Here is a 21,170-nt window from a genome sequence, read left to right on the forward strand (position 1 = left end):
AGGGACTCCCGAAGAGGGGACGGCCATGGCAGCTGCACGGCGGCAAAGGCGGCTGCGACGGAGCGCGCGCCCGGCTTTGAATGAACGCGGCTGGGACTGAATAGGCTGAGCGCGAGCTCGAGAAAACCATTGGGCAGAGCGCGCGCGCGCGCGCGCCTCGTGTGCGCGCGCGGCCCGCGGCAGCTCGAAGCCTCCGCCGGGAGGGCGGGGAGGGGGAGGGGCAGGTGAGTGTGTTCGACTTGCGCGCGCCCGCGAGGGGCTTTCCTTTCCTTATCTTCACCCCGACCCCAACCCCAGCCTTCGGGGTGTAGTCTGCCCTTTCCCCGCCAGTTCCTTTGCCTCCGACTTGCTTCGCACTTCCCTCCCTTCCACCTTCCTTTTCGCTGTTCTACCCGGCCTTTCCCCACGCCCGACCGCCACTCTGGCGTACTGTTTCCGGGTCAGGGTGACCTCTGGGGTGAGCAAAGCGCGACCCGGAACGGCGCGGGGCCGTGCAACCCTGGCCATGCGGCGCTCTTGCAGGGAAGCTCGGCCTGCGGGGCACCGGCCCGGGAAATCCCCCGGCTTCAGTTCCGCACTGAAGGATATAGGCCCGGCCTTGCTGCCCTCGCTTGGCCTACAAGCCTCGCATCTCTCGGGCAGATCCCTCCACAGTCCCCACCAGGCTCCCGCGTCCCGCAGCTTTGCGCGGTTCCCGTGACGCCGGGCGGGGGGCAGTGTCGCTGGGAAACGCTTGTTTCTCTCATCTGTGCAGTGGGTATGATGCCCGACGGCAGTCAGTGTTAGGTGGGTGATTTGGCATGAGCCCCACTAGTTGTCCTGCAACAGCCCAGGGCGCCCCAGATTCCGGGCCTGACCTTCGCTGCTGCAGATCGTGGGGTTTCACGGCAGCCCGCAAAACCCCACGCGCTTCCGCCGGTGCGCCGCCGTCCACCCATCCTTGGCTTTCAGGTCTAAGTGATTCCGGGTCGATTTTAATTTTGGAGCTTTGGGAGAGTGACAGACTTAATTTGAGGGTGTTCTGCACTGCAGTAAATCAGGGTATTTCAGAAGTTGGTAGGAAAAGATTAGAAATGAAGCTGTAGAAATACAGCGCTGGGAGACCTGTTCGTGTGGACCAGGATAGACGGCCGGATGGATTGTGATACAGTGCATCTACAATAGACTCTGAGCAGTTCACCGAGAATCACAAGAAGGGAAGTTGTATTTGATCCATCAGTTTCTAATGCAGGACTTTTTTTTTTTTTAATTGTAGGGAAATCTTTTTCAGTTGTCAGCAGAGTTCTTGTTCCTATTGATGTTCCAGAGATGTCATTTATCCTGTAGTCCTGAGAGAGGGTGTTTCATAGTTCTGAACCTTACTCTGATACAGCCCAAGTTTCTGTATTTTCTTAGTAGTTTTAAGGAAATTTAAAATTAGGTCATTTTAGTATTGTTTGGTTCTAGAACGTATTTTAAGGTATCCAAAGTTCAAGGTAGCCTAAGATATAATATGCTTCTCAAATCGGTGATCTGCAGGATATTTTAAAAATCACACTGAAGCAATGCGTACAAAAGGTTTCTCAAGTGGCATATGATACGGGGAGAGCCTGGGCTTGGGATCAAGTCTCGTGAATCTGCCTCATTCTCCCATGCCAGTTGTGGGCTTCATCCATGAAATGGGAATAGTGAAACTACTCAACTGTGTCTTGAACTTACTAAGGAATGTTTCCCTCAATAAATACCGAGTACTTCCTGTGTGACTGTCATTGACCAAGACCTAGAAACAACAAACCCAGCAGCACTGATGGGGTCCTTCTGCCTCCTTAGACCCTTGCGCATGCAACAGGACTAAGTGTAGGAAGAAGCTCTTGACAATTGATCAGCCAAGGCAGGGTGTGTCTGTACTGGCTTGTGAAGTGTTTCCCAGTACCTAATGTAGTGCCATGTGTACATATATTTTTTTTCCTTGAATTGAATTGGAATACTAAGTAAATTACAGGTCTTAAAGTTTATTCCTGTCTGCAAAACAATGTAATTGATAAAATCAAGTTTCACTTGATAGCTTGATTGTATTTTCCCAATTCAGTGCAAGTTGTTGGAAATTTTATCTTGGAAGTTATAGTATCTTCATAATTTACTAAATTATTAAGAATGTTCATTATTAGTGAGGTGTTCTTGGCTTTTGAATTAAATAGATACAGGTTTGAAACCAAGGAATTGGATGTAGGAACATGGGAATGTGGTTACTCTGCATCAGTTCTGTAAAGGGGCAGTGATACTTATTAAGGTGATCATAAGTGAACTAACACTTAGGTATGCTTGATCATTAGTTTCCTGATGGAATTAGGTCTCCAGAAAGAACAGCAAATAGTGTAAGATAATGATGGTATTAATACCTTCTTTTAAGATTCAAGCCAGGATATGAAAACTTTTTCTAATTTAATATTGTTTCTAATAATATTGTTCAAAAATGTCTCAGTCTACATTTTTTAACCACTTCAAGATGCTAAAGCTTATAATAAGCTATAATTGAGATATAATAATTGCACTTAAAGTGCACAGTTTGATTAGTTTTAATGGATATGTGCACCTCTGTGACACATTTGCTTCAAAATAGACTGTTACCTCCGAAAGTTTTCGCCCCTTAACAGTCTATCCTTCTTACCCTCCTTACCCATCCTAAGGCACCACTTACCTGCTTTATGTCACTGTATATTTATTTGCTTGCAGTTTCTAGAGGTTTTCAAATATATGGAATCATACAGTATATCTTTGGGGAAGGTCTGGCTTTTTTCATTCAGCATAGTAATTTTTGAGGTATATCTGTTGTATTACCTGTAACAATAGTTCATTTTTAATTGCTGAGTACTCTATGTATATACCACAATTTGTTTAATCATTTTTCTGTTGAATGCACTTTTGAGTTGTTTTCAGTTTGGAGCTATTAAAAATAAAGCCGCTATTTCAGTACAAGTCTTATTATGGGTACGTGTTTTCATTTATCTTAAGGTAAATCCCTAGGAGTAGAATGATGAGGTTAATGGTAGATATTTAACTTTGTAAGGAATCACCAAACTGTTCTCCGAAGTGTTTGTACCACCTTACGTTCCCTCTACTAATGTGTAAGAACTCCAGGGCTGGGGATGTAGCTCAGTTGACAAAATGCCGATCTAACATGCATGAAGCCGTGGGTTCTATCCTGAGCCCTGCAAAAGAGTTCATCCACATCCTTGCAAGTACGTGACATGGTCATAATGAAAATAATTTTTAGTTTGAGTCACTATAAATAGATGCATTAATTGTTTCTAACTGTGCTTTAATTTGTATATCCTTGATTAATGATGTTGACCATAATTTTATATACTTATTTAAAAATAAAAATCGAAAGGATATTTACCTAATACAGGGTTATGAAGGTTTTCTTTTTATTTTGTAGTTTCAGATTTTATATTAAGACTGTGATGTATTTTGAGTTGCTTTCTGTAAATGGTGAGCTATGATTGAAATCTTTGTTTCTTTGCATGTGAATACCCAAGTTTTCCAGTACTGTTTGCTGGAAAAAACCCTTTTCCCCTGAACTGCTTTCACATTTTTGTCACATTTCAGCCGTTCATGTGTATGTGGGTCTATTTTTGTACTTTTCATCAATCTGTTTGTGTATATTGACTCCAATATTCCAGTTTTGATTGCTGTAGTTTTATAACTAGTCTTGAAATCAGGTACCGTTAGCTCTTTACTTTGTTTTTTTTTTTAGTGTTGTTTTGGCTCTTATAGGCTCTTTGCAATTTCCTACTTTAGAATTAGCTTGTCTAGTTTTGGGGAAAAAAAGCCTGCTGATATTTTTATTGGGATTGCATTGAATCTATAGCTCAATTTGCAGAGATTTGATTTCTTACCAATATTGAGCCTTCCAAACCTGAAAAAGTCTTTTTAAATTAATGCAGCTCTTTAAATGTTTTCAGCAATAGTTGGTAGTTTTCAGTGTACATATATTTCATTAGATTTGTTCTTAGGTATCATATTGATGGTTCATATAATTTTTTCTGAATTTTAATGTTGACATATGAAAATACAATTGATTTGTAGATTTCAGTGAATTTTCTACACAAATAGCTTTACTTATTTTTCAATCTGAATGCCTTTCATTTCCTCTTTTCTTTGGTTATACTTACGAAAGCCTCCCACAAATTTGAATAGATGTGGCAAAAGTGGATGTGCTTGTGTTCAAGATCTTGGGTGGGGAGAGTATTATGTTTTTCCAATAATGCAAGACTTATAGATGCCCTTGATCAGGTTGAGAAACTTCCCTACTATTCCTACTTAGTGTTTTTCTTAGGAATGAATGTTGAAGTTGTCAAAGGCTTTTTCTGTCTGTTGAGATACTTGTTTTTGTTTTTTTTCAGTATGTTATCTGATTTTTTTAATGTTAAATCAATCATATATTCCATGCTAAGCCACAGTTGGTCATGATGTAATTGTCATTTTAATTATTATTGTATTCAACTTATCAATATTTTAAAGAGTTTTGTTGCTATATTCTTAAGGTATTAGTTTCTAGTATTTTTTTTCTCATGTCTTTGAGTTATAATCAGTGTAATGCTGGCATCAAATAATGAGTTGGAAAATATTCCTTCTTTTTCATCTTTTTGGTAGTTTTTATAAAATTGGTATTACATCTTCCCAAGTGTTTTGTAGAATTCGGCAGTGAAGCCATCTGGACCTGGAGAATTTTTAACCACAAATTCAATTTCTTTACGGATAGATTTTTATATTATGTCATTCTTCTCCTTCTCCTCCTTTTTTTGGTGGTTTTGGGGTTTGAGCCCAGATTTGCTAAGCATCTGTTCTACTGCTTGAGTCATTCTTGCAGCCCTTTTTTGCTTGGTTATTTTGAAGATAGGGTTTCACTTCTTATCTAGGCCTGCCTGGACCTCTGTCCTCTTATTTTATGCTAGGATGATAGGCATGCACTACCAAGCCCTGCTTTTTTTTTTTTCTGTTGAGATGGGGTCTCATAAACTTTTTCACCCTGGGCTGGCCTGAGACCATGATCTTCCTGATCTCAGTCTCCCATGTAGTTTGCGATGACAGGCACGTGCCACCACACCCAGCTATTGTCAGACTGGCCTCAAATCACAATCCTCCCAATTTCAGCTTCCCATGTAGCTAGGATTATAGGCTTGAGTCACCAGCACCCAGCATCTCTTTCTTCTTGTTGAACTTTGGTAATTTGTGTTTTCCAGGGTTTGTCTACTTCCTCTCACTTGTAATATATAGGCATAAAATTGCTTGTAATGTTTTTACAATATTCTTTTCAGTATCTAAAAATGTCACCTCTCATTTGTGATAACTGGCAAAATTTTCAACATTTGTATTGTCATATACTTTTGATTAATTGACCTCTTTATTCTTGTGAAATGACCACTTCTATATTGTGCAATATTATTCTTCTGAAGCCTGTGACATTAAAATAGTCACTTCACCTTCCTTTTGCATAGTGTTAGCTAGTATCCTTTTAATTTACGTGTATTTTTATATTTAAAATGCATTTCTTATAGGTAGAATATAGTAGGGGCTTCCTCTTTTATCTAGTCTAATGACTTCTCTTTTATTGTGATATTAGACAATTTGCATTTAATGTAATTATCATTATGATTGGGTTTAAGTATTTCATCTTGGCAATTTGTTTTCAGTTTGTCTTACTTGTTTTTTGTTATTTTCTTAGTTTCTTGTCTTTTGGGTAGTTTTATCCCCTTTCTTAGTTTATTGATTGTGATTGGTCCTTGCCCCTCAGAGAATAGGATTTAATTCACTTATTACCAGTAGGCTCAGGTGTAAATACTTTTTGAACACATGTCAAGATTTACAAATCACTGAATTTGATGAGCTCTGTGTTTACTTTCATTTTATCAGCTTTGTATCTTTGAGCAACTTATTTGTCCTCTCTTAGTTCAACTTCTGCACCTATAAAATGAGTATGATGAACTCTTTTAATTATTTAAAGGTGAAACTGTTTAAGATTGTTTTGAATAGGGCTATGTTCATATGATTCAAACTTCAAAAGTTACAAAAAGATTGAATATATACTGTTTCATACTTTTTTGCTTTTTAATTGTAGGTAAATTTGTATTTAGATAATTTAGAAGGAATGATTTTTAAAAACCACTCAGAATGAAGTTTCCACCTCATAACTATTGAAAATACTTTAAAAACCTAATTTCTTAAGTTGCTAATATTCATTTACATTTTATTAAAGTATGTTATATTATAGTTTGTAGAGAAGAGTAGAAACACATCAGATTTTTCTTAGTGCATAAAGACTTTTGGCTTGACTTAAAACAGTAATGTGGCTTATGAAATTAATTGAATGCTCTTATGTCGTGTGTGCTTTTTTGACAGGTTTTGATTCCCACCATGGCCATCACTCAGTTTCGGTTATTTAAAGTTTGCACCTGCCTAGCAACAGTATTGTCATTCCTAAAGAGATTAATATGCAGGTAAATAAATTGAATGTTCAAACTGACTTGCTTATCTCCCCACTGGTTTTGGATTCCTTCATAACTTCAAAAGGAAGGAGAGATTCTATTTATACTAACTCCCCTATTTATAATATTAATTTATTAATCTCTAGTTTTTAGAAGTATTTTTCTCTACTTCAGATCTAGAATGTAGAAGAATAGTTGTTTTTGTTCTTTCAAATTCTTATATTTTCTATTTTAATACTTTCAGAATACTGTAGAATCAGAAATAAGCAGACCAACTTTCATTATTGTCATCACAAAGGTTTTATGTGTTTTTCATTATTTAATATTTTAAGGTGATTGGGTGAAATTAGGCATAGGTATTTCTGTCTGTACTACCATAGGAATGTTATTTTTATATTTGTGGGGGAAAAAAACTTTAGCAGAGAATCCCTAGCTAAAATAGATTTTTGTTTGTTTCTTAGATAACATTCCAGAATATATAGGTAGTCCAGACTAATTTATTGGCTTCAGTAGATCATCTTTAGATTCCAGTTCCTTCTGTGTTAATCACATGACCTTAAGAGTTATGGCTAGATGGGTTCTAAGCTGTAAATTAGTAGAATTAGGAATGCAAAAGGGGAGATAACAACAAACACCATGGAAGTCCAGGAAATCATCAGAGACTACTTTGAGAACCTATATTCAAATAAATTTGAAAATCTAAAATGGACAGATTTCTAGATACATATGATCATCCAAAACTGAACCAAGAGGAAATTAATCACCTGAATAGACCTATAACACAAAATGAAATTGAAGCAGCAATCAAGAGTCTCCCCAAAAAGAAAAGTCCAGGACCTGATGGATTCTTTGCTGAATTCTATCAGACCTTTAAAGAAGAACTGATACCAACCCTCCTTAAACTGTTCCATGAAATAGAAAGGGAAGGAAAACTGCCAAACACATTTTATGAAGCCAGTATTACACTTATCCCAAAACCAGGCAAAGACACCTCCAAAAAGGAGAACTATAGGCCAATCTCCTTAATGAACATTGATGCAAAAATCCTCGACAAAATAATGGCAAATCGAATTCAGCAACACATCAAAAAGATTATTCACCACGACCAGGTAGGCTTCATCCCAGGGATGCAGGGGTGGTTCAACATACGAAAATCAATAAACGTAATAAACCACATTAACAGAAGCAAAGACAAAAACCACTTGATCATCTCAATAGATGCAGAAAAAGCCTTTGATAAGATCCAACATCATTTCATGATAAAAGCTCTAAGAAAACTAGGAATAGAAGGAAAGTTCCTCAACATTATAAAAGCTATATATGACAAACCTACAGCCAGCATTATACTTAACGGAGAAAAATTAAAACCATTCCCTCTAAAATCAGGAACCAGACAAGGATGCCCACTATCTCCACTCCTATTCAACATAGTACTGGAATTCCTAGCCAGAGCAATTAGGCAAGAAGAAGGAATAAAAGGAATACAAATAGGTAAAGAAACTGTCAGAATATCCCTATTTGCAGACGACATGATCCTATACCTTAAAGACCCAAAAAACTCTACTCAGAAGCTGCTAGACATCATCAATAGCTATAGCAAGGTAGCAGGATATAAAATCAACATAGAAAAATCATTAGCATTTCTATACACTAACAATGAGCAAACGGAAAAGAATGTATGAAAACAATTCCATTTACGATAGCCTCAAACAAAATCAAATACCTAGGTGTAAACCTAACAAAAGATGTGAAAGACCTCTACAAGGAAAACTATACACTTCTGAAGAAAGAGATTGAGGAAGACTATAGAAAGTGGAGAGATCTCCCATGCTCATGGATTGGTAGAATCAACATAGTAAAAATGTCGATACTCCCCAAAGTAATCTACATGTTTAAGGCAATTCCCATCAAAATTCCAATGACATTCATTAAAGAGATTGAAAAATCTACTGTTAAATTTATATGGAAACACAAGAGGCCACGAATAGCCAAGGCAATACTCAGTCAAAAGAACAATGCAGGAGGTATCACAATACCTGACTTCAAACTATATTACAAAGCAATAACAATAAAAACAGCATGGTACTGGCACAAAAACAGACATGAAGACCAGGGAACAGAATAGAGGATCCAGATATGAAGCCACACAACTATGAGCAACTTATCTTTGACAAAGGAGCTAAAAATATACGATGGAGAAATAGCAGCCTCTTCAACAAAAACTGCTGGGAAAACTGGTTAGCAGTCTGCAAAAAACTGAAACTAGATCCATGTGTATCACCCTATACCAAGATTAACTCAAAATGGATCAAGGATCTTAATATCAGACCCCAAACTCTTAAGTTGATACAAGAAAGAGTAGGAAATACTCTGGAGTTAGTAGGTATAGGTAAGAACTTTCTCAATGAAACCCCAGCAGCACAGCAACTAAGAGATAGCATAGATAAATGGGACCTCATAAAACTAAAAAGCTTCTGTTCATCAAAAGAAATGGTCTCTAAACTGAAGAGAACACCCACAGAGTGGGAGAAAATATTTGCCAATTATACATCAGACAAAGTACTGATAACCAGAATATACAGGGAACTTAAAAAACTAAATTCTCCCAAAACTAATGAACCAATAAAGAAATGGGCATGTGAACTAAACAGAACTTTCTCAAAAGAAGAAATTCAAATGGCCAGAAAACACATGAAAAAATGCTCACCATCTCTAGCAATAAAGGAAATGCAAATTAAAACCACACTAAGATTCCACCTCACCCCTGTTAGAATAGCCATCATCAGCAACACCACCACCAACAGGTGTTGGCGAGGATGCGGGGAAAAAGGAACCCTCTTACACTGTTGGTAGGAATGTAGACTAGTACAACCACTCTGGAAAAAAATTTGGAGGCTACTTAAAAAGCTGGACATCGATCTACCATTTGATCCAGCAATACCACTCTTGGGGATATACCCAAAAGACTGTTACTCCACAGGCACCTGCACATCCATGTTTATTGTGGCACTATTCACAATAGCCAAGTTATGGAAACAGCCAAGATGCCCCAGCACTGACGAATGGATTAAGAAAATGTGGTATCTATACACAATGGAATTCTATGCAGCCATGAAGAAGAACGAAATGTTATTATTTGCTGGTAAATGGATGGAATTGGAGAACATCATTCTGAGTGAGGTTAGCCTGGCCCAAAAGACCAAAAATCGTATGTTCTCCCTCATATGTGGACATTAGATCAAGGGCAAACACAACAAGGGGATTGGACTATGAGCACATGATAAAAGCGAGAGCACACAAGGGAGGGGTGAGGATAGGTAAGACGCCTAAAAAACTAGCTAGCATTTGTTGCCCTTAACGCAGAGAAACTAAAGCAGATACCTTAAAGCAACTGAGGCCAATAGGAAAAGGGGAACAGGCACTAGAGAAAAGGTGAGATCAAAAAGAATTAACCTAGAAGGTAACACCCACGCACAGGAAATCAATGTGAGTCAATGCCCTGTATAGCTATCCTTATCTCAACCAGCAAAACCCCTTGTTCCTTCCTATTATAGCTTATACTCTCTCTACAACAAAATTAGAGATAAGGGCAAAATAGTTTCTGCTGGGTATTGAGGGGGGGGAGAGGGAGGGGGTGGAGTGGGTGGTAAGGGAGGGGGTGGGGGCAGGGGGGAGAAATGAACCAAGCCTTGTATGCACATATGAATAATAAAAGAAAAATGGAAAAAAAAAATCCTGGATACAACATGGGGACACAAGGACCAAGCCCAGGCCCGGTGGGAGCATCCCAGCCATCTCCTCAAGGACCGACTGTTACCAGGACCGGAGCCACCACAGGGAGGTCTCCAAAAGGGGGCACGCCTCCTCCTGGCCCTTGGGTACCGACTTCATGACGATGTCGCAAAAGAATTTTAAGACACGTTGAGGGAGAGACCATGGAAATTTACTAGCAAAGCAAAGCAAAGCAAAGCAAAGCAAAGGAGAGACAAAAAGAGTATGCAGCCAGACATGGTGGGCTCAGCCACCCATGAGAATGGGCGCAAAGAGGCTCTAATGTCAGGCGTGATGGTGAAAAGGTGGGTTGGGGGTTCGATCAAACCCACCCTAGGGAAAGTGCTGCAAAAAAAAAAAAAAAAAAAAAGAGTTATGGCTAGATGGGTTCTAAGCTGTGTGTTGAAGTCCATCAGGGCTTCATTTGAAATTCATGAGGATGCTGTAAGATATTTTTGACTTTCCAGCAAAACACAGTAATAATCAACATCTGCCAAACACTTCATGGACTCCTAAGTCAAGGTAGCTCACATTTGCAGCATTAGATCCTGCAACAGTCCTTATGATGAATGTTCTTAATGCTTGACATATGTTTTTGTTCACTTGTATTTTTGGTGACATATCTTTGCAAAGTTAGGTTTTAGGTTGTAATTAAAAGCAAACATGGTCCAAAATTAATAAAAATACTACTTGTTCATTAAATTTATGTTTTGTTTCATTTGTACTTAGGATATATGTAAGTTCTAAGTTGTTTGGACCTAACTACTTAATTAGCAGAACTATTAGGTAATTCTTTTGGGCTAAGGGTATTGTGGAAAAATTGTTGACACACTAAGAGTAAAGCAAAATAAAAAAAGGAAATGGATGATAATCAGCTATCTTAGTAGATATGTCTTAGAAGTTGCACACAACTGTTTTGTTTCTCGCCTACTGTCCAGAGCTTATCATATGGCTGCCTAGCTGCAAGGAAGACTAGGAAAAGTAATCTTTGGCTAGATGGCCATTTGATTGCTGCCAGAACTCTGAGAACTAATGCCATTAAATTTATTACAAGAAGTACAGTAGTCTGGGATTGAAAGAAAAGATCCAGAGGGAACAAGTGTATGAAATAGAGTAGAAATGATAACTGGAAGAGAAGAAAGACATGGAAAAATTGGGTGGCTGACTGTTGAAATCACCCAAGAGGACAGGATTTGGAAAGTGGAAAAATAGTGAACTGAGTGTTCAAAACATCAAAAAATGAAAAGGAATGACCAGAAGTTTATAGGTAAAGCAGGACAAGAATGAGTATTTTGCCAGAAAGCAGGAGGTTAAAAGAAGCATTGTGTTAACGGTGGTGATGAATTATAGTTTTCTTTATCTATCTCTATTTTCTAAAATTCTGTTAATATAGATTAGTTTTAGGATAAGAAATTACATTTGATTGAAAAATATTAAAGTCTTTCCTGTTATTACTGTGTTTTTAAAGTTGGTTATGTATTCAGTTTTAAAGAAGACCAACTCTTTGGTAGGATAAACTTAAGTGTCAAAAAGAATCTGGATCATGTATAGTGAAATACCAGGCTTATGTTATAAATTTTGTAGTAGGCTGTGATACTTTTATATTCATCCTTTAAAGAAATAAAATATAACTTCTAAATTTGTAATAAAAATAGCTGCCTTTACAATTTACCTCTAAATGCTTTATAATTGCTTTAAATGAAGCAAATAACTAGTTGTAACAGCTGTCATCTTTTGAATGTCTTGCTGCATAGCAGGCACTGCCTAGGTGCTTTTAACATGTGTCTTAATTAAATCCTCACAAGAGTCTTACAAAAAATAGGTTTGAATACCTGCATTTTACAAAGAAGGATATTTAAGCTGAGGCTCTACCTAGATTCAATAGAAGTAACATTGAAAACCATGTTTTACATAAATTCCATCTTGTCTAATGTATACTTCTCATACTAGTTCTTAGAACTCAATGCAGTTTATTTCAGTGATATTCATACTTTTTAATAATTTTACCAAAAAACCTAGTTTATAAATAAAAAATCCAAGCTACCCTTTTTAGTATTAACATAGGTGGCCCAGAGCTTCACCTGCAGAACCCTCAGCACTGCAGTGCGCATGGTTTCAAACTATGTTGCGTTTTTGTTCTTTACTTAATATTTCTTATGAGTTTGTCTGCAGTTCTGAGACCTGACCCAATAAGCAGCTATGTTGTCCTATCCAATATTTTAAAAACATTTGTTTGAAAGGCATGATTCATGCCTTTTCATCATAGCTTTATGAAAAATCATTATTAAAGATGATTCTAAGATTGGAAAGTCCTGTTCTTAAATTACTGTCCATAATACTTTTTTACCCATGCTTCTTTTGGTGGTTTTTGAAATAAATTATATCATGTTTTTTTAAGATCTGGCAGAGGAAGGAAATCAAGTGGAGACCAAATAACCTTGCCAACTACTGTTGATTATTCATCAGTTCCAAAGCAGGTAAACTTTGAAAATTTTCAAAAGTTTTGAAAAGTTGGTATGTGTTGTAGAACAGTATTTCTCAAACTGGATTATGTACTATTAGTCATAAAATTAATTGGGCAGTCACAATTTTTGTTGTTTTTCTTATTACTTTTAGTTCCAGAATTTCTGTATGTGCTTCTTACTTTTGTCTTCTACTACTCTGCTGCATTTTCTATTTTTTCTAGTGGTTTCAAGTGTTAGCTGTTACTTTTTGGAAGAGTTTTAGTTTTAAAGATTTAGATAATTCGAACATTTATATAATCTATGGGTTGCCATTATTAATTAGCCTTACATGTGATTTTGATTCTGTGCATATTGAATAGTTAATTAGGGATTGTTGCATGAACATTTTAGATATATTTTGAGACTGATTTAAATTTGGCAGAGAATGTTGATTCTTTTGTTTTGTTTTTAATCTGGTAATCACTTTAGTTCAGTTTAGGTGGAAAATTCTAGTCTACCTTCTGTGGGCTGTAATGTAATGTCAGTTTAGTTTCTGAAGCATTTGCTTTTGTTTTACTTTTTTTTAATGGACAGAATAGAACAAAATACAACAGAGCAGGATATGTCAGAATGTGTAGCCCACAGTTAAAGCATTTTTTTAAACTTTTGATCAAGTTTTGATAAGTGATTTGAAATGCATATTTTCCTGTGGGTCAAGAAGAGTTTGTAAGACTGTGTTTTTTGAAAGCCTGTTTTTCTAATAAAGGTTACACCTTGGTGGTTGACAATGTTGATCAACTTTATTTAGACAGATGTAGAAGAGTGGACTTCCTGGGATGAAGATGCACCCACGAGTGTAAAGATCGAAGGAGGGAATGGCAATGTGGCAACACAACAAAATGCTTTGGAGCAACTGGAACCTGACTATTTTAAGGACATGACACCAACTATAAGGAAAACTCAGAAAGTATGCTGAAGATTTGTGTTTATGGAGATTAAACTTGCTGTTCAGATTCCTAGAGTTAAGACAATATAATTCATATTTATTAGAAAGCCTGTTTGGATTATTATTTTCTGTCATGTTAAATAAGAATTTTATATAATCAGATGACTTTGACATAGCTATAATAGGTTATGTCTCCAAATCTTTTAATACTATATGTAAGCATTTATTGAAATTCTATTGTTTCTTAGATTCTAGACTCTGTTCTCCTCTGTGGGAGACTCAGCTATTGAATAAGATAACAGTTGTAACAAGTTCCCAGTTTGGTAATACCTACACACTGATAAGTAGTTTCTTATTGTTAGTAATCATTATACAACTGATGCAGGACACTGAGAACTCTGAGTAATTGTGGGTTTGTGTTAGTCATCTACACTTTATTAAGTCTGCTTTGAGTTGAATATGGAAAATGCAGGGAGTTACTTCATAAATCATGATGGCTGAGTAGTTTCTTTTTATCAACATAGTACTTGTACACTTTATTTAAATCAAAGAATATTAGAAAGATTTATAGTGAAACATGACAGGTTTTTGTCCGATCACTCTTCTCAGAAATTTCTGTTCCCAACACAGCCATTTAGTAGCTTTTTCTGATTGTCAGCATATAATAAGCATATTAATAATTAGAATAAGCATGGGATAGTAAGCATATTCCTTGATTTACCAGTTGCCAACATTGTCCATTGGCATCCCACTATGTTAAGGGTTTATTTCATTTTATCCTTACCTTTCCTCCAACTACTTCAAATATTATAATATTTCTACTCTATTTCAGAAAAATTGTTACACTGTTTTTCAGTTCAACATGGAAATTTTTTAATTGAAATATATGTAATTTATAAAATGAGAACATTATTTATTCTACATATCCTAATACAGCTCTTCACCTTTCTTAGCCAGTTTCAATTACAACTTTTTGTATTATCTAGCTGGGTAACATTTACATTCTTTTTTGCTGAGTTTTCCAAATGTTTCAATACTTTTTCAAGGGTCCTTTAAGTTTCTTAATAAATGAGTATCTTGTATTGTGGAAGTATATTGCTGTTCTCCATAGGAAATTAGTATGTTGTACTAGTGCCTTATTAATTAACTAGAGTGCAGGTGCTATTAATAGAAGTGACAAAGTGTCAAGTAAATGTATTGTCATACTGTATTCATTGGCAGCCCAGTGCTGAGGGAGCTGGCCTCACTTTTGGCAGGATATGTTATACATGTTATTACTTAATTCAGTAACTAATAGTACTTGTATCATGGGAGTCTAGAGAAAGCAGGGAGTGAAAAACACAAAAAAGATGAGAATTTTTTAATGTGAAATACAATTTTTCTTAATATGAAACTGATTAGTGCAATAGTTTCCTGAGAACTTTGGTACTCTTTACATGCTGTTGTAATTGGTTTTGTATAATTTAAAAAAGAATAAAGCATATTTTAAGTGATAACAAAATGCATAGATCAACTATTTGTCTATTTTTGTATAATTTTGTATAAAAAATATCTTTTTAATTCTATTTCAACTAATCTTTCAGATTGTTATTAAGAAGAGAGAACCACTAAATTTTGGCACCCCCGATGGTAGCACAGGGTTCTCCAGTAGATTAGCAGCTACACAAGATACGCCTTTCATTCATCAGTCTGTAAGTATGGTAATGGGATTTAGGGAAGGCTTAGTTTTGTTTCTGTTTTCTTTAAGGAGGAAAACTTTTAAATGAATTGAACTTTAAATGAATAGTATTTATATTTCTATGACTTTGAAATAGGCTTAGAAGTTTTCAAAAAGTTGATCTGAATTTTACCAACCATGACATTTTATAGGAGAGCAGAGTCCCATTATGCATATGAACTATAGAGATAAGTACATTATTTAAAAATAACTTGGAGAAAGTGACTTATGGATTGTTTCCCTCATAAAGTGTATTTACATTCAATGTGATTTAAGATGTATTTTTAATTTGATCAATATTGATAAAGTAGTTCAGTCTTAGAGTATTAATAATTTTTACCACCTAACTATAATTATGTTACTTAATTTCTAATACAGCTCACTGAAAAGTTGTAAACATTTAGCCCCTTACAGGGTTCAGAGGAGGTGAACAGGATAGATGGACACTGTTTTCAGTGCTATTTTTACATATATTCCTCCTCAGACAGACAAAGTAAGGGAGCATTGATTCTGTAGGAGAGAAGGGTAAACAACTGGATTTCATTCACTGCACCAAAAATATCTTACTGCTCATCCTACAAATTAGATTGTTCTTTTAAACTGAACACCCTATTTTTCTTCTGAAGTTCATCATTTGTACTCTGGGAACTCTTCATATATTAAGGCTCTTAACATTTTTCTATGAGCTTTTGCACTTTTCAGTTTGTTGGCTTTGTTTGATGTTTTTGATGGGCAGTGTATTTGATTTTATATAGACATATTTGTCTCTTTTCAGCTTTTTCCATTTTACTTAGAAGGCGAGCTTTATTAAAGATTTTGCCCTTTTTAATGATGTTAATAGTCTTTCTTTTCATGGATAATATTTATGTACACAAATATTTCAATGTATGATGGGTAGATGTTATAAATGAACAGTTTGCATACACAAAATTGACATAACCTCACAACATGAAGATAAGTTTGATGTTAAGTTCTCAAATTCAAAGTAAAATAATAAGGTACCATTTTTAAATTCTATCAAAAAGGAAGCTATAGTCAGTGCTAGCAAAGGAACAAGGAAATAAGACTTCTTCCAATTGCTATGGAGACATAGTTTGGTACAACTTTTCAAGAGCATCATTTATGCTTTGTTTCAATAACTTTAAATAAGCTCCTTTTCTTTTTGTTACCAACTCTACTTTTAGAACTTTGTATTAGTCATATAATCAGAAATATTTTAAGAATTTTTAACTTAATTAAAATTTAATTAAAGTTAAAAATTTTTAACATAATTGATATATTTATGGACAGAAGAAGAAAACTCAAAACATTTTATTTTTAGAGGTAAGTACTCAACGCAATATAAGTCTATTTGTAGATGTATATCAGTTATTTCACACATATTATCATTAGCATAAGGTAATAACTAATCTAATGACACCATATATGAGAACAGGGAAAAAGAAGCATGAGGCAGACATGGTATTCCAGTAAAGATAAATTTTGCCTGATTTGTCATTTTTGCCTTGGATGGAAACAAGATGAGCCAGTGCACAAATTATGTGCTTAAATGAAGATGGAAACTTCTCAGCACACAGTCTCATCACATACTTCTAATTCAGCCTGGGATCAGTCAGTCTCTTTTCCCTCCTTCATTCTCCCATTCCTCTTACAAGAAAGAGAGAAAAACAGAAGGAAGAAATGTTCTATTCTTGTCTATTCCATGCTAAGTAAGCAAAAGCAGGAAATTAACTATAAAACAGTATCTTATAAAATATAAACTAGGAAGAAAGCTGGACTTCCCAGGATTTTGTAGCCTTTGTGAAAGTAAAGCATTATAGTATTATTACGAAACCTGCAATTCTAGGCAAATGGCAGGCAAAATCATTTGTGCCTTGTAAGGACTTGGTGTGGAAGTTGAGAATCCACAGGAGAGTGACAGGTTCTGAGTTACGTTTTAAGAAATGCTCCCTTTTTTTTTTTACTGCTGTGTGGAGAAAGGATGGCTTTATCCTATCTTAATTTTGCTTTATTTTTCATTATAGTCTGAATTGGGTGACTTAGATACCTGGCAAGAAAATACCAATGCATGGGAAGAAGAAGAAGATGCAGCCTGGCAAGCAGAGGAAGTTCTGAGGTACTTAAGTAATATTTACATTATAGCCTGAGTGGAAGAGCTAGATTTGTTCCCTGTTGTGTTTAAGGTCAAGGAAGTATATTCTGCCAAATGTCTGCTTGTCTTCATTCTTCATTTGACCCTTAGACAATAAGGACTTATTCTGTATTTCAGAGTGCATATGCTATGCTACATAATAGTAAGTATTTAAATCATTGTGTAGGGATAAAGAAAACAATTTAATTAATGGCAAGTGAAATCTTTAACATCTACATACCATTTTATACTCATGACATGTCCTACTATGAAATGTGAGCTACCGCTCTATATTCTTCCAGATCAGAAGTTGTAACTTTGTTTTCATTTCCTCATGGGTTGGTATAGTGCCCAGCAATGCACATCTAAATGAAAATAACTAATGTAGCACTTGATATCTCTATGTATATCTTAATTTGTGTCGAAGAAAGCCCTATAAAGTAGGTAAGTATTAACAGCTCATTCTACAGAAAGTAAATATTCTACAGGTTTTCTAGTTCATTTCCGTTGGTTGACGTTCTTTCTTTGTTTTTTATGAGAAATTTAGGTCTTGCTACTTTTACATTCGGTCAAAGAGTAAATAGAAAATTTATTTTAAAGGAGAACTTGTGACTGATTACTGATGAAAACTATATTTCAATTTATCTAAAATGAGTTATTCATGTAAAAAATTACATAGTAAAGTACAGTGATATAACTTTTTGCATTTTAAAATTAAGATTGTTTTTACTATAGGGATAGAAAATTAATTACTTTTTTTTCTGACTATGTTAAGAACTGGTTTCATTTTTTTAAATTTTATTTTCCTTTTCCCTGTAAATTTCAATTACCTTGAATAACCAGCAGAGGGAGCAGTTAAATATCTGGAAGTTTAGTTCTTGGTTTTCTCTTAACCATTTGTCCATTCTGTTTTTTGCATGTGTTTAAAAAAAGGAAAGGGTTCTCATTTAAAATTTAGTCAGTAAAGTTGTGAGAGTTTATTTAGTTTCCCTTTAGTCAGTATAACTCAGTCTTTTATAAAGGACAGCAGGGTGGGGGTGGAGGGGTAAAGGCAGGGTTTTTGAACTCAGGGCCTTGTACTTGCTAGGCAGATACTCTACCACTTGAGCCATGCTTCCAACCCTTTTCTTTCAGGTTATTATTATTATTATTATTATTTTTTTTTTTTTTTAGAGAGGGTCTTGTTTTTTGCCCTACCTGCCTAAAACTGTAATCACCTAACTATGCCTTTTACATGGCTGGGATTATAGTTGTGAACAACACTGGGTTTGTTTCTTGAGATGGGGTCTCCATAGCTTCTTGCCTGGGTTGGCCTCAAACTGTAATCCTTCTGATCTCTGCTTCCCAAATAGCTGAGATTTCAGGTGTGAGCCACTGTACCTGCCAAAAAAATCAAATTAAAATACATTTTTGCCAGGTGCTGGCAGCTCACACCTGTTATGCTACCTACTCAGGAGGTAGAGATCAGGAAGATCGCAGTTCAAAGCCATCCCAGGGATATAGTTCACGAGACCCTATCTCGAAAAAACCTAACACAAAAAATTGCTGGTGGAGTGGCTTTTGTTTTTTGTTTAGTTATAGTAACAGGAGAGTTAATCTTTAATATGAAGCTTTTTTTTTTTTGAAGTATCAAGCTGTTTTTGAAGTTTTCCCCTGTAAAAAGCTGTGACTGAATAGAAGTAGTAGTGAAAATAATCTGAAGAAGAAAGGCAAAGAGATGCAAGTTCTTATTTACTATACTTCGTCCTATGAATTTGGGCAATTAATTTAACCTTTGTGCCTCATTTTATTTATTTGTAAAATAGATATAATGCCTCTTATGTTTCGCAAGTTAAGTTCTGATGATTAGCAGAAATATTCTTGAAAATTTTTAAATTTTTAAAGAAATGAGAAGACTCAAGACTTTAAATGTTCATTTATGAGAGTAAGAAGACACTCATTTCTTTCTGGAACTTATTTGCCATTTTGCCTGTATATTTTTTCTAAAAGTAAAGCTGTGAGTATGTTTCTTTTCAGGCAGCAAAAAATAGCAGACAGAGAAAAGAGAGCAGCAGAACAGCAAAGGAAGAAAATGGAAAAGGAAGCACAGAGGCTAATGAAGAAAGAACAAAACAAAATTGGTGTGAAACTTTCCTAACAAATGTTTGTCAGGTGTCATAGTGCCAGTACAAGAAATCTGAGCTCCACAACCCATACAGATTTATATGGATTTAAGAGTATTTTCGGAATACAAACACACCGCTTGATTTTAATGCATTCATCTGGCCATCCAGGACATCAGGATTCTCCCAAAGTACCTTGAATTCTTAGTGATTGAAACTCAAAAAAGCAAAAAAGACTTACATGACTATTTTCTTCAATCTGCTCCAAACATAAGACACTCGTTTGCTGTAGAGAAATTATTACAAATGGAATATATCAGTACCTCTCAAGCTAGTGTTTCTAGCTAAATAAATGGGTGTAAATAATTTTATGGTGGAAAAGAACTCTTCTATCTATTATGCTTTCCTTCAATGTGCATAATTATAAAATAAACAATTTTAATATTTTTCTGTTTCCATGATCACCTGACCTAAATTAGACAGATTGTAGGTAGGGCTTTAACTGCCTTATTTTTGTTGTCAGAAGCCGATGTTGGCATACATTTTCTGTAATTTGAACTGGTATTGTTTATTTGATGGAACATTAAGGAGTTTGATGATTTGGATTTTTAAGAAGGTGACGTTAAATGCAATAATTTTATTTATCATAAATATTTTTACATCATTTTCTTTTGGATGTTGTAATGTTATATATTTGTAATTTATGTTGCATGTATAAACATTGAAGATCAGCTAAAATGACAAGTTTGCTTTATAATATTTTGTGAGTTTTAAGAACTAGTATCAGTAGTTTTTTCCTTTCATTACAGATATGAGATATTACAGTATCTTTAAGTTCTTTCTCACACTCAAAAGCCATTAATTTACAAATGCAGAAAGCCTTCAGTTCTAATATTTCAAAGATTTTCGGATGATTCGTATATCACTTTTATATATTTGACATAAGGCAGGTTATCTGTGTTGTTAGCTAAGATACCATTATTGGTTCGTTAAATTAGAAACCAAGTTAGAAATAATTATCTTTTATTAATGGTGTTGATTACCTTGTCTGAAAGAAACAATTGTATACTGTATTTGTAGGGGGGAAAACAAATCTGAGAGTTTAGTAGTCCATTAAATTTTTGCTCCACATTAAAATGCATTCAGACTGATTTTCTATGGCTTTAGACTTTGAAGGTTTTTGCTTTCTTAAAAGTTATTGTCCAGAATTAACAGTTTGTGGGGTTTTAAAATATCCTTGACACTTTACAGGCCAAACATTGCTAATATATTAGAATTAAAGTGACGTTTCATAGTAAAATCATTAACTATACAGGAGCGTTTCATAAGTCCTTAGCTTAAACTTCTGAAGTACATGTGATTATAGAGACAATTGAATTTAACTTTAGTGGAAAGCTTATTATAGTCACCACATTTTCAGTTGGATGTTTATTGGAATTTCTGCCTGTGCACTCCCAATTAAGTAGAAATAGACTCAAATTTGTAATAATAAACCTATTCTCTTCCTATTTATTTACTTTTAACAGGTGATACTGCATGATTTCCCTACATTCAGGGTTTATAAAGGATAATCTCCTAGTATAATTACTTTC

General features: G+C 35.4%; 1 protein-coding gene across 2 annotated transcripts; it reads left to right on the forward strand.

Moving 5' to 3' along the window:
* Ebag9 (estrogen receptor binding site associated antigen 9) lies at positions 1–20,715 on the forward strand. 2 transcript variants are annotated; one of them, XM_020183898.2, is made up of 7 exons: positions 1–224; positions 6,382–6,479; positions 12,637–12,715; positions 13,491–13,649; positions 15,212–15,319; positions 17,370–17,461; positions 19,493–20,715. In XM_020183898.2, the coding sequence occupies exons 2-7, from the start codon at positions 6,397–6,399 to the stop codon at positions 19,611–19,613; spliced, it is 642 nt and encodes a 213-aa protein (XP_020039487.1). In that variant the 5' UTR covers positions 1–224; positions 6,382–6,396; the 3' UTR covers positions 19,614–20,715. The 2 variants fall into 2 exon arrangements, with proteins under 2 accessions (XP_020039487.1, XP_020039488.1); XM_020183899.2 differs by lacking the exon at positions 1–224 and adding an exon at positions 478–786.
* Positions 20,716–21,170: the final 455 nt, after the last annotated feature.

The sequence above is a fragment of the Castor canadensis genome, chromosome 3 (genome assembly GCF_047511655.1).
Source record: "Castor canadensis chromosome 3, mCasCan1.hap1v2, whole genome shotgun sequence".
In the NCBI taxonomy this organism is placed as follows: Eukaryota; Metazoa; Chordata; class Mammalia; order Rodentia; family Castoridae; genus Castor; species Castor canadensis.

Bases quoted from the DNA above. Each gene is read 5' to 3' on its own strand.
- Ebag9 (XM_020183898.2), top strand. From the start codon at position 6,397: ATGGCCATCACTCAGTTTCGGTTATTTAAAGTTTGCACCTGCCTAGCA. The intron at 15,320-17,369 runs GTAAGTATGGTA...TTTTCATTATAG, and splicing joins CGCCTTTCATTCATCAGTCT to TCTGAATTGGGTGACTTAGA. The intron at 17,462-19,492 runs GTACTTAAGTAA...GTTTCTTTTCAG, and splicing joins CAAGCAGAGGAAGTTCTGAG to GCAGCAAAAAATAGCAGACA.